We start from the raw sequence: 14720 nt of genomic DNA on the forward strand, positions 1-14720 counted from the left end.
CCCTAGTCATCATATGGGAGCCCAAGCACGGGAGGACGAACCCTGGGCACCCTCCCAAGACTATGGTCAACACGCTCCTAGAAGACAGCAGCGCGGCTAATGTAGATGAACTGAACACACTGATGAGGGAGAGGGAAAAGTGGAGAGTCCGTCATCGTGCCCGACGCCGGCCCCCTCGGACTGAGTCGACGTAGTAGTAGTAGCAGTATCGATGAGAAATGCAAAGTGTTGCTCAAACTTCACAAGCAGTTTGGATACTCTTTAATTGATCGACTTCAGAAACTGCTCAAAGAGTTCAGAAAACAAAGATGCAGATTATTTGTCCACTAAAAGCAGATAATTGACAGCTATGAGATGCATCAAGAGATTGGAAACCGCAAGCCTGCAGTTGGTCTGCCACTAGCATCTGAATACGATGAAATAGTAGCCGTTGACCTACTTGAATTGGAGCAAGTAGTATGTATCGCCACATCATTGATGAGTTCACACATTTCAGAGCTAATAGCATCATAAATAAAAAGAGTCCCTCAGAGATAGTAAAAAAAATTTCATCCATTCCTGAATAAATGTGCATGGCCCACCTTGTAAAGTATTCAGTGATAATTGTGGGAATTTAATAATGATGAATTCAGAGATATGGCAGGGAACTTTAACACTGAAACAAAGACAACAACTGCATATCATCCTTGGAGTAATAGACTTCAGGAGCGACACAATCAAACACTTACTGAAATAATGCTGACGTAAAGAAAAGCAATGGCTGTGACCGGAACACAGCCCTGGACTGAGCCCTTATGGCAAAGAATACCAGGCACAATGTACATGGTTACAGCCTATATCAATTGGTCTTCGGCCAGAATCCAAACCTTCCCTCTGTTCTGTTTAACAGACCACCTGCTCTGGAGGGCACTACAAGGAGTGAGTGGGTTGGGAAACATATTTCAGCACTGAACGCATCAAGGAAGGCTTTCACTGAAGCAGAGGGTTCACAGAGAATTCGAACTGAGGGCACAGGTCTGTCCTACAAATGACAAGTATGACACAGGGGACAAAGTGTATTACAAAAGAGCAGACTGTGCAGAATGGGAAGGTCCTGGAGATGTCATTGGTCAGGATGGAATCGTAGTATTCATGGGACATGGAGGTACATATGTCAAAGAGCATCATTCCAGACTACGCAAAGCATAAACTGAACACCATCAGAACTCTGTGGAAAATGACAAAAAATGAAAAGCACTTCACTGTGCACCCTGAAAGAAACCTAGACAGGAATTACACCAAAAGCATGCCTGGAGGCTAAAGGTCTTGAGGAACTGAACATAAAAGAACTCCAAAAAGACTCACAAACATGTGCATCAGAGTCTCTCCGACTACTTCTCTCAGTGATATGTCAAAAGCATTGGCAACCCCATTGCATGGACGTAAAATCCGCATTCTTACAGGAATGGAGCTGTCACGTGACATTTACATTAAACCCCCTCCTGAAGCCAGAAGCGGAGGAACACTGGAAGCTCAAGAAGTGTGTATATTGTCTAACAGATGCATCATACTTTGGTATAAAAGATTGAGGAAATAATGTTAAAAACAGGTAGAAAGATGTCACAAGTGGATCCAGCTGTTTTTTTTTACTAGAAAGATTCAGGACATCGTGTGATTGGAATATTTGCCTGTCATGTAAATGATTTCATATGGGGAGGCTCACAAAACTTTGCCACAACAATTATTCCTCAGTTAAAGTCAGCCTTTCAGGTTGGATGGGAGGAACATGACCAATTCTGCTATATAGGGATAACCAGCCTTGCTGTCGACAGAATAGTACAGCTGCATCAAGAAAGCTACATCAGGAATCTTCACTCAATCCACATGGAATCCTCACATGCCACACAATAGGATGCACTCCTCAGTGAAGCTGAAGCTGAACAACTTAGGTCAAAGGCAGGTCAGATTCTATGGAAGGCAGGGCAGAGCAGAACTGACATCATGTTTGAGGCCTGCAGTTTGGCATCCAGCACAAAAAATGCATAGTACAAACTTTATTTGAGGAAAACAAGATAGTGTGCAGAATTCAATCTGAAAGAGTAGTCTTGAAGTTTCAACCACTTGGAAAAGCTAGCTCAGTGAGGCTCATTGTCCTTAGTGATGCCTCACTTGGAAATCTTCCTGATGGAGGAACTCAAGGGGAACACTTGATTACACTGATGGAAGAGGGAAGATTTTCACCTCTCTATTGGCAATCAAAATGGATCTGAAGCGTTGTACAGAGTACTTTGGCAGGAGAAACTCTCGCAACGTCTGAAGGTATTGACAATGCTGTTTCAAGCCATACTCTATTCTGACGTTTTCCGTGGTGACCCAAAGGACAGTCTACATACAAGTTGTGTCACAGACAACTGCTCTTTGGCTGATGTCATCAAATCCACCAAGTCAGTTACAGAAAAGAGGCTTTGTCTACAGATGAGCAGCATCATAGAACTCGTCCAAGCACAGAAAATTTACCACGTCATGATCAGCTACGAAGGAACAACTAGCTGACCGTCTCGCAAAGGAAGCTCCAACTCTCGTGCTGTTAAAGGCACTTAGTGAAGGCATTTGGTACCTTAAAAATTATATTAAATTCAAGGGTTAGAACTAATTCCCATATCCTAATGGACATTTGAATTGTTTTTAAATCTTTTTCAAATTAAATTTTTTGTTACACAAGGATGGGAGATTGTTGAGTTCCGTTCATCCGGACTATGTAAATATTTAGTACGCATGCACACTCTCCCTGTTATGCGCGTGTGGAGGGAGAGGAATTGTGGGATGTAAAGATGCCAGCCCTCAGGTATTGAAGGGAGACATTGAAAGTAAAGTTGTTTAAACAAAAGAAAAATGTATCGTTGCTGTTTGGGCGTTCACAATTATCACAACAGAAAATAACATAAAGAGGGTTTCGGTGACATCATCATTCAGAATGGCAGCTTAAATCAGTAGCTCCTCTGGAAAAACGCATATTTTGCCCCGTTAATCCATCAAATATAAGATCTTTCAAAAATATCTGAATTGATAAGGGGGGCAAGAATGGGGGAAAAATGGGGATTAAAAAAGCATCACTGCAGAGCCTATGGAAGAGAGAGGTACAACAGAATGGCAGGCGGTGACTAGTGGGGTACCGCAAGGCTCAGTGCTGGGACCCCAGTTGTTTACAATATATATTAATGACTTGGATGAGGGAATTAAATGCAGCATCTCCAAGTTTGCGGATGACACGAAGCTGGGTGGCAGTGTTAGCAGTGAGGAGGATGCTAAGAGGATGCAGGGTGACTTGGATAGGTTGGGTGAGTGGGCAAACTCATGGCAGATGCAATTTAATGTGGATAAATGTGAAGTTATCCACTTTGGTGGCAAAAATAGGAAAACAGATTATTATCTGAATGGTGGCCGATTAGGAAAAGGGGAGGTGCAACGAGACCTGGGTGTCATTATACACCAGTCATTGAAAGTGGGCATGCAGGTACAGCAGGCGGTGAAAAAGGCGAACGGTATGCTGGCATTTATAGCGAGAGGATTCGAGTACAGGAGCAGGGAGGTACTACTGCAGTTGTACAAGGCCTTGGTGAGACCACACCTGGAGTATTGTGTGCAGTTTTGGTCCCCTAATCTGAGGAAAGACATCTTTGCCATAGAGGGAGTACAAAGAAGGTTCACCAGATTGATTCCTGGGATGGCAGGTCTTTCATATGAAGAAAGACTGGATGAACTGGGCTTGTACTCGTTGGAATTTAGAAGATTGAGGGGGGATCTGATTGAAACGTATAAGATCCTAAAGGGATTGGACAGGCTAGATGCAGGAAGATTGTTCCCGATGTTGGGGAGGTCTAGAACGAGGGGTCACAGTTTGAGGATAGAGGGGAAGCCTTTTAGGACCGAGGTTAGGAAAAACTTCTTCACACAGAGAGTGGTGAATCTGTGGAATTCTCTGCCACAGCAAACTGTTGAGGCCAGTTCATTAGCTATGTTTAAAAGGAAGTTAGATATGGCCCTTGTGGCTACAGGGGTCAGGGGGTATGGAGGGAAGGCTGGGTTCTGAGTTGGATGATCAGCCATGATCATAATAAATGGCGGTGCAGGCTCGAAGGGCCGAATGGCCTACTCCTGCACCTATTTTCTATGTTTCTATGTTTCTAACACGCAGCTGTCCTACATGTGCGCGTGGTGGCAAAGCTGATGCTGGGCCTCGTGCAGGTGAAGCTGCAAATATGATAAGGATTTTGGATGAGATAAGGGAAGTCCAAAAAGATATAAAACAGAAACTCAATGACATCAAGTCAGAGCTCGCCAACATCAATCAGAAAATTGCGGTTGCAGAGACTCAAATTGAGAAGATGGAAGATCGCATGCAAAACATGGAACAGATACTAAGTAAGACGATAAAAATATTAAATCAACAGGAGAGTAAATTGCTTGACCAGGAGGGAAGATCGCGATGGAAAAATATCAGGGTTTACAATGTTCCCGAAGAAGCAGAGGGATTGTTGATGATAGACTTTGTAGAAAAGCTGCTGTGGGAAGCGCTGGAGATTCCCCCAACTATGGAGATTGAAATTGAGAGGACACATCGTTCACTCGTCCCGCGGCCCTCCGGAGACAGAGGAAGTAAACCACGCTCAATAGTACTTAGATTCCTTCGATTCAAGAGCAAGGTGGAGATTCTACCAAGGGCCTGGGGTAAGAAGAGGTGTTTTGGAACGGGAAGTTAATATACTTCGATCATGATTACCTCCCCCACACCCTGGCGGTCCTACAGAAACGGAAGGAATATCCCGAAGTGAAACGAATATTAAAGCAAGAAAAGATTAAATTCCAAACTCCGTACCCTGCTAAACTGAGGGTATTTTACCAAGAAGGGATACGATTATATCAGACGGTGGAGGAGGCGACCACAGACATGAAGAACAGAGGACTGCTCATTAGCATGGGCAAACCAAGGGAAAGTCTGGCTGAGCAGTTATTCTGATCTGCTTGGGAAATAGTAAGAGAACCTAGAAAGCAGGAGACGGGAACAGGACGAGAGAAGGATATTAGGAAGGGACTGTCAGTTCTCCGAGGGCAGCCCTCACCTCCTCCAGAAGAGCCATAAGGTTTGGCTAACTTTAAAAGTGCTGATAAACTAAACGGAAGCAAAAATAGACGGTGATATACCTATCTCGAGAAATACATATTATAATGTGGATTTTATATTACTCAATTTTTTTAAATTAATTTATTCATTCCTTTTTCCCCCACCTAAATGAGAATATATACATGGGAGGAATACATAGGGAAATCATTTCTGTGTAATGGACATAGTTTCTTTTACTTACTTTTATAGGTACTGCAATGGGGGCCTCAACTCACAGGTAGGAGCGGCTATTCCCCACAGCTAGGCATTTCTTCTAGCCCAACCCAGGGTCATCTAGAGACCCCAGCCTTGGAATCACACCTTTGTTACCTTTTTTCTTAATTATTCGCACTTCTTGGCTCTTATTTGTTCAGGGAGTAGATCGATTAAGTTATATTCAGCAAATTTCAATGATATACTAACAGATAAATACATATAAATGGCTAAGGACAAAGTAAAATTCATTTCTTTTAATGTCAGTGGGCTGTTGAATCCAGTCAGCGCAGTAAAATTCTATCAAAAATGAAAAAAGAACAAGCCCATGTAGTATATTTACAGGAAACTCACTTAAGTGATAATGAGCATGGAAAATTGAAGAGAAATTAATTTGTTTTTCTCCTCATATAAATCAGGGTATAGAAGAGGAGTTGCTATTCTCATCCCAAGCAAGCTAAATTTTGAAATGGGAGATAAGGAGGGCAGATATATTCTGGTAAGGGGGAAATGTGGATGGAAATCCAGTTACTTTATTGAATATATATGCACCCCCAGAAGTGATATTAGTTTCTTCCAGAAAATTACTAATACTTTAATAATTTTTATTTTAATAATACGGAAACAGAAGGTCTCTTGATATGTGGGGGAGACTTAAATTTACAATTATAACCAAAGTTAGACTCTTCCAATAGAAAAACTTATGAAACAAAGTCCTTACATAAGAAAGTTAACACTCTTCGAGGATGTTGGTCTTATTGATATATGGAGGGACCTTTTCCCCGACAGAAGGGATTACACTCATTAATTTGCACCCCATTCCGTATATACAACAATAGACTATTTTATGACATTTGGAAAAGATAGACAAAATAATCACCTGTGGAATTGGGACAATAGATGTAAGAGACCATGAACCTATATATTTATCGGTTGATTTTGACCTACAACCAAAGAATACTATTTGGAAACTAAATTGGAGTCTACTCAATGACCCCTATTTTAAGGAATAAATTAAAAAAGAAACTGGTCTTTACTTGGAATTCAATGATAATGGAGAGGTTTCACCTCCCATTCTGTGGGATACTCTGAAGGCTGTCTTAAGAGGGAAAATTATAGCGATATCTTCATATAAGAAAAAATAAGGAATAAAATATCAGAGGCATTACAAAATAAGCTGAAGGAACTAGAAAAAAAACACAAATTGAGTTTGGCACAGGATACACTAGAGGAAATTTAAATAATTAGGAATGAAATTAATAGCTTGGCTACACAAGAAATTAGAAAAAATTTAATGTTTCTGAAACAGAGACACTATGAAAGTGGATCTAAATCTATGAAAATACTGGCATGGAAACTGAAAAAAAAGATAGCAGAAAATACAATTCATAGAATAAGGGATCCAAGAACAAAAGTGATAAAAAATAAGCTAACTAAAATTCAAGAAGCTTTTGAAATGTTTTACAAACTCTATATTTCCAAGTTCCAGGGGGAAGCATAACCCAAATTGACACCTTCCTGAATTCTTTAGAGTTACCCACTTTAAGCAAAGAACAAAATAGAACAATGACTGCTGACATAACTGAAGCTGAACTAAAAACTGCAATTAGTAGGCTTAAATTAAGCAAGTCACCAGGATCAGATGGATATACGGCAGAGTGGTATAAAGAGTTTGAAGTGAGTTAATTCCTGTTTTACTCCCCACACTGAACTGGGTCCTAAGACAGGCGCAAATGCCACCCAGCTGGAAGGAGGCAATAATCTCAGCTATACCGAAAGGCAGCAAGGATAAAATGGAGTGTGGGTCAGTTAGACCAACATCTGTTCTTAATGTGGATTATAGAATATTAACCTCCATCATGGCCAAACAATTAGAAGAGTTTCTACCCACATTGATACATAATGATCAGACAGGTTTTATACAACAACGCCAAACACAAGACAATATACGAAGGACACTTCACATTATGGATCACATTAAAAAAATGAAATTGAAGCAATAGTGATAAGCGTGGACACAGAAAAGGCATTTGATTTGGTTAATTGGAATTTTCTTTACGGAGTTTTACATAGTTTTGGTCTACATGACACAATTATTAAAACTATACAGGCACTATACGACAATCCTACTGCCAAGATTAAAATCAATGGATATTTATCTAATAGTTTTACCCTAGGAAGGGGCACGAGACAGGGTTCTGCATGGTCTCCGCTACTCTTCGTATTTTATCTGGAACCATTAGCTCAATACATCAGACAAAATGAAGATATCAGGGGAATTACTATTAAAGGGAGAGAGCATAAACTGGCCTGTTACGCAGATGACACTTTGATCTGTCTAGGGCAACCAACATACTCTTTACCTAAATTGATGCAATCCTTTGACCAATGTGGCCAATTATCAGGATACAAGATCAACATAGATAAAACCCAACTACTTTCATATAACTATAACCCACCAAGAGAAATTGAAAGTAGATATCCTTGGGCATGGCAAACAGAATCCGTCAAATATTTGGGCATCATTATGCCAAAAGATTTGGCAAAATTATCAGCCTATATATAAAAAAAATTAAGGAACATATAACAAGATGAAACTTAATTCCTTTTCTTGGTCTCAGTTCAAGGATTGAATCTATTAAAATGAATATACTGCCCAGACTACTATATCTCTTTCAAACCCTACCAATAGAGATTAACCAAAATCAATTCAACGAATGGAACAAGATGCTATTGAGATATATATGGCAAGGTAAAAGGCCTAGGGTTCGTCTCAAAACTTTGCAATTAGCCAAGGAAAAGGGGGGGATGGGGCCTACCTTCTCTTAGATCATCATTCTGCAGCACAGTTAGAGCTGTGATATACTGGTGCAACCCATCATATGACGCTCAATGGAAAAACACTGAGGAGAGGATACTTTCCATCCCCATACAGGCAATTTTGGCTGATAACAACCTACAAAGTTACATAAATAATATTGACAACCCGTGGTTGAAATAGACTCTTAAAATATGGAAAACTATTATAAAAGAATATAAACTAGAGAGAGACATTGCAATTCTTAAATGGTGTGCATATGACTCGGATTTTACGCCGAATAAACTGGATGCTAGATTTAAGGACTGGACAGCTGAAGGACTAACAGCTATTTGCAATATAATAAAAGAAGGAACACTGTTCAGTTTTGAAATGCTCGAAGAGAAACACTTATTAGAAAAACAAGACTTTTACCGGTATTTACAGATGCGACAGTATGTTAATAGGATGGTTAAAAATGTAACCAAGGCAAGTACATGTTTGATAGAGCTATTTAGGAAAGCATATAATTCAGACAACGGGTAGTAGAATAATTTCAAGCGTTTATAAGAGTTTGTCAAATCTTAAAACACATTCGACTTCATACATTAAAACAAAATGGGAGAAGGAAGGAGGGATAATAATATGAGGAAGACTGGACAATATGGAGGTATCAATGGAAGTGTACCAGTTCACAGAAATGGAGGGAGTTCACGTGGGAAAACTTGCGAAGATATTTTATTACACCCTCTCAGAAATCCCATTATGATAGTAACCCCCCTGCTTGCTGGAGAAATTGTGGAAATCAAAATGCAAACCAGTATCATATTTTCTGGGAATGCCCCGTTATCAAAGACTATTGGAGTGGGATACATAATGCCCTACAAGACATTTTTAAATGTGAAATACCCTTAGAGAGTAAGACCATATACATTGGGTATATACCTCAAGAATGGTTGAAAAGAGACAAGTATTTAATGAATATACTGCTGGTGGCTGGTAAAAAGACCCTTACCAGGAAATGGTTATCATAGGCGAGCCCAACTTTAAATGTATGGATGGAAATTACAATGGACATTTACAAAATGGAGAAGATAACAGCATCTGTTAATCATAAGTTGGAACAATTTTATTCATGCTGGAAAAAATGGTTTAACTACATAACACCTCATAGGCCTGATTTTATTCTCACAAGTCAATGAATTGTTGTTAAAAAAAAATCACTCCCTACTCTGTACATAGTTTTCTTCTTTCGATTGTTCTTTCTTTCTTCTCCTTTCTATAAGTGTATACCTCAGATAAACATTATGTGGAGATTTGTGATAAATATGATTATATGATACATGTACAGTATCTGAAATACATCTTATGGAAATGTTTGTTTGAAGATGAAATTCAATAAAAAATTACAAAAAAGAAGGAAATAACATAAAAATCCATAAAAAGTGTTCAAGATTCAATTAAAAATGCTGTGGCAAAGCATTTATCCTCGTTTAAAGAAAAATAAAAATTACCATAAAATCATCTACTTAACAGTATCGAATTCTTCCTACCTGTAGCTGCTCTGTGGAACTACTACTGCATTCATCTCCAGATTCAGAGTCTTGATGCTTTTCTGAACTCTCTGGCGTCCATTCCGATGAATGTTCATGAACTAGTTTATCTCCCTCCATTGCATCGAGATCCTGTGAATGCACCAGGATTCGGTTTGGATCTGTAATTCGTGAATACTGCGTTTCACCTTCACCATGTCCATGACTCTGGCTTCCAGCTTTGACACTATTTTGGATTCCAGAATGTAAATGGACCATCCCTTGAACCTGATCCTCGTTTTGTATTTGGCTGGTGTTCAGATTAGTCGGCTGGTTCTCTGATGATGTCTTAATTTGTAATTGCCCCATAGAGGACTTGAAAGCACTCATATAATCTGGTGATTTGGAGACATTTTCATTTGACACCTGCTGTAGCTTGGCATCTGCACCTAAACTAGCAGATTTGGCTTTAACAGAACTGGGTACACATTTCACTGGTGGCATTAATGCCTTACGAGGTAGTTCTTTAACATATTGTGCTGGAAGATAAAAAGGCTTTGAACTATCATCCTTCTTAACCTGCCACCAATCATTATTTGTCTTCTTTAATAAGATATACCTTTCACCTTCCTTTATTGAAATTATTCTATCCTTTGCCTCATACTCATAATCATACTCCACCTCAATATACACCTGCCCTGGAACAACAGGTACATCTGGTTTTCGATCTTTCTCAGCCATTTCAAAAATGCTTAATGAAACTGGCAGTAATCCACATGATGTGATTCCAATTGTTCACTGAAGATAGAAGAAAAAAAAATAGTAAATATTAATTACAAATTTACTTTCTTGCTCATCTTTAATATACTGGTCATCACAGCATTCTGATATTATTAATGTTATTACAAATCTAAAATCACTAGTAAGCTTTAGCCGTGTATTAACAATTTTAAAAAATGAATAGAATAGCACTTTAGTTTCTGTCCCAGTCAAAATTAGATCAAAATAGAAAAGGTAAAACAGTGGCTGAAATCTGATCAGTGATGCTGCAAGAACTTAGGCAAGCAGTATCTGTGTAAAGAGAAAACAATTAACATTTTAGGTAATGGTGATGGTCATTAATCAAAACATTAACTGCTTTCTCTTACCGCAGATGCTGCTTGACTAGCTGTGCCCTTCTAGCACTTGATTTTCTTCCAGAATTAAATCAATTCTGAACTACTGAAAGCTTCAACTATTTTTACTTCAAAATATTTGCAATGTAATCCTCAAGCAATGATAATACAAAGCCCAAAACATTACTGAGACAGATTAAGGAAACAAAAAAAGGAATAAACTTGATAAAGCAAGATTATATATAAAAAGTTAGATGATACGAACTGTCATCTTTATTCAGAAATACAAGATCAACGAAATCTTAATGGTAAACAGATGAGAACTAAATGCTATAGTTGCTTGAAACATACTCTTAAAAAAGTAACATATTTCTAAAAGCTCGATTTTCAGATCCTGCACTAGTAAGATATTCTTAACAAGTAATCTTAGAATTTAAAAAAAATCAAAAATACTCTTCTAAAAATGAATCAGTTTTACACCTTGTAATGAGTAGTCAAATCTGATTTTTTATAATTCACCAGAAATACTGTTTATGCCACGAACATAATTAATTTTCAATTTCACTTATAAAGTATTCGTAACTTTTTTAGATTTAAAATACAAGATTAACTTTCCATTTTTGTTGGAAACTAATCTCCAGGCCACAATTGGATCTTGAGCTGAAAAGGACTGGTATTGCTCATATTTAACTCCAATTGCAGTAACAATAACTATAAGATTGTTGTTATTTAAATATTTTTCAAGCACTTGTTGTGCCGACCCTTAAACCCTGTCTCCCATATAACCCCTCCCCCACCTTAAATTCCTCCATATACCTGTCTAGTAGTCTCTTAAATTTCACTAGTGTATCTGCCTCCACCACTGACTCAGGCAGTGCATTCTACACACCAACCACTCTCTATGAGTAAAAAAACCTTCCTTTAATATCCCCCTTGAACTTCTCACCCCTTACCTTAAAGCCATGTCCCCTTGTATTGAGCAGTGGTGCCCTGGGGAAGAGGCGCTGGCTATCCACTATCTATTCCTCTTATTATCTTGTACACCTCTATCATGTCTCCTCTCATCCTCCTTCTCTCCAAAGAGCAAAGTCCTAGCTCCCTTAATCTCTGATCATAATACATGCTCTCCAAACCAGGCAGCATCCTGGTAAATCTCATCTGTACCCTTTCCAATGCTTCCACATCCTTCCTATAGTGAGGCGACCAGAACTGGACACAATACTCCAAGTGTGGCCTAACCAGACTTACGAACAAGAATGCATGACATCTTTTGCAGCAAGTACTTTCTAACAGCAACCAAATGGTCTGTGCTTTGACTTCCAGTGTAAATTCTCTGTAGACTTCTCCCAAATTGCTCTGCCACTCAACCTATAAATCTTACACATTAGGAAGAGAAAGGGGTATTTAATCATTGAAACCCCTAGTAAGGTACTCTATGGCCTACAGACAAGATAGGAAGTCAAGCACCACAGCAATGTAAAGGCACATTCTCTCCTCCAAGACCTCCAATGCCACATAAGGAACTACATATCACGTCAGAGTTACTATGCATCACCAATCTGAAATCAGCTGCAATGTCAGCAAGTACACACCACACTTTCAGTGAAAGTGGGTGGATACAAATCCATGAAAATTGTTTCTAATTGTACATGCTAAATTTAGAAGATGCTTGTTTTCACAACTTGAGGCAAATTCAAATTATAGTAATTAGCAAAAGTGTAAATTAAAACCATCTTTCAAAGCCTTGCACCGTATTAACACAGCATCCACTTATCACATTTTTCACCCTCTAAACAAAATCATCTTTAACTCATACAATTTTAAAAACAAGAGCCAGAGAAAATAAGAGAAGGTGTGCTAAAGTACAGGGACAAAGTAGAGATTAAAAAAAATAATCTCTGGATTGTTACTAAAGCCATGTGCAAATTGGCACAGGGTTAATTTTATTATTTTATCATTTATCATTTTATCACGATTGATCTATTTCCCTCTCAACCCCATTCTCCTGCCTTCTCCCATTAATAAATCAAGAACCTATTGATTAAATACTTTCAATGACCTGGCCTCCACAGCTGCCTATCGCAACGAATTCCAAACATTCATCACCCTCTGGTGAAAGAAATTTCTCATCTCCAATCTAAATGGACATCCCTCTATTGTGTGGCTGTGCCCTCTAGTCCTAGACTCCCCCACCACAGGAAACATCCTCTCCACATCCAGTCTATCTAGGCTTTTCAACATTTGGTAGGTTTCAATGAGATTTCCCCCCCGCCCCCACCGCCCCCCCACCATTCTTCTAAATTCCAGTGAATCAAGGCCCAGAGCCAATCACTCCTCTTACGACAAGCATTTCATTCCCGGAATCATTCTCATGAACCTCTTCTGAAAGTCAGCACATTCTTTTTTAGATAAGGGGACCAAAACTGCTCACAATACTCCAAATGAAAACTCGCCAGTGCCTTATAAAGCCTCAGGATTATAATCCTTCTTTTCTATTCTAGTCCTCTTCAAATGAATGCTAACATTGCGTTTGCCTTCCTCACCACCAACTCAACCTGCAAATTAACCATTTACGTAATCTTGCAAGAGGACTCCCAAGTCATTTTGTACCTCGGATTTTTGAATTTTCTCCTGTTTAGAAAATAGTCTGTTCTCTTATTCCTACACTTGAATCCTAGGGGGACCAATATCCTGGCAGGGAGATTAGCGAGGGCTACTGAGGTGACTTTAAACTAGAATGGTTGGGGGGTGGGAATCAAATTAAGGAGGCTAGGCGAGAGGAGGTTAGTTCACAACAGGGGGATGGGAACCAGTGCAGAGAGACAGAGGGGTGTAAAGTGAGGGTAGAAGCAAAAAGTAGTACGGAGAAAAGTAAAAGTGGCAGGCCGACAAATCCAGAGCAAGCATCAAAAAGGGCCACTTTTCAACATAATTGTATAAGGGCTAAGAGAGTCGTAAAAGAGTGCCTCAAGGCTTGGCGTGTGTCAATGCAAGGAGCATTTGTAACAAGGCGGATGAATTGAAAGTGCAGATTTTTATTAATGATTATGATATAGTTGGGATCACAGAGACATGGCTCCAGGGTGACCAAGGATGGGAGCTCAACGTTCAGGGATATTCAGTATTCAGGAGGGATAGACATGAAAGAAAAGGAGGTGGGGTGGCGTTGCTGGTTAAAGATGAGATTAACGCAATAGAAAGGAAGGACATAAGCTGGGAAGATGTGGAATCGATATGGGTAGAGCTGCGTAACACTAAGGGGCAGAAAACGCTGGTGGGAGTTGTGTACAGGCCACCTAACAGTAGTAGTGAGGTCGGAGATGGTACTAAACAGGAAATTAGAAATGTGTGCAATAAAGGAACAGCAGTTATAATGGGTGACTTCAATCTACATGTAGATTGGGTGAACCAAATTGGTAAAGGTGCTGAGGAAGAGGATTTCTTGGAATGTATGCGGGATGGTTTTTTGAACCAACATGTCAAGGAACCGACTAGAGAGCAGGCTATTCTAGACTGGGTTTTGAGCAATGAGGAAGGGTTAATTAGCAATCTTGTCGTGAGAGGCCCCTTGGGTAAGAATGACCATAATATGGTGGAATTCTTCATTAAGATGGAGAGTGACATAGTTAATTCAGAAACAAAGGTTCTGAACTTAAAGAGGGGTAACTTTGAAGGTATGAGACGTGAATTAGCTAAGATAGACTGGCAAATGACACTTAAAGGATTGACGGTGGATATGCAATGGCAAGCATTTAAAGATTGCATGGATGAACTACAGCAATTGTTCATCCCAGTTTGGCAAAAGAATAAATCAAGGAAGGTAGTGGACCCGTGGCTGACAAGAGAAATTAGGGATAGTATCAATTCCAAAGAAGAAGCATACAAATTAGCCAGAAAAAGTGGCTCACCTGAGGACTGGGAGA

At 39.4% G+C, this 14720-nt stretch overlaps 1 protein-coding gene across 3 annotated transcripts in view; it reads right to left on the bottom strand.

Moving 5' to 3' along the window:
* The window catches only part of LOC134344471 (rho GTPase-activating protein 12-like), a 228866-nt gene that overhangs the window by 180978 nt on the left and 33168 nt on the right, over positions 1-14720 (bottom strand). For all 3 annotated transcript variants that reach the window (XM_063044341.1, XM_063044339.1, XM_063044338.1), the window contains exon 2: positions 9704-10480. In XM_063044341.1, the coding sequence (XP_062900411.1) occupies positions 9704-10423 (720 nt within the window). In that variant the 5' untranslated portion in view covers positions 10424-10480. The remainder of the gene's footprint in view (positions 1-9703; positions 10481-14720) is intronic.

Source organism: Mobula hypostoma, chromosome 3, assembly GCF_963921235.1.
Source record: "Mobula hypostoma chromosome 3, sMobHyp1.1, whole genome shotgun sequence".
Lineage (NCBI taxonomy): Eukaryota > Metazoa > Chordata > Chondrichthyes > Myliobatiformes > Myliobatidae > Mobula > Mobula hypostoma.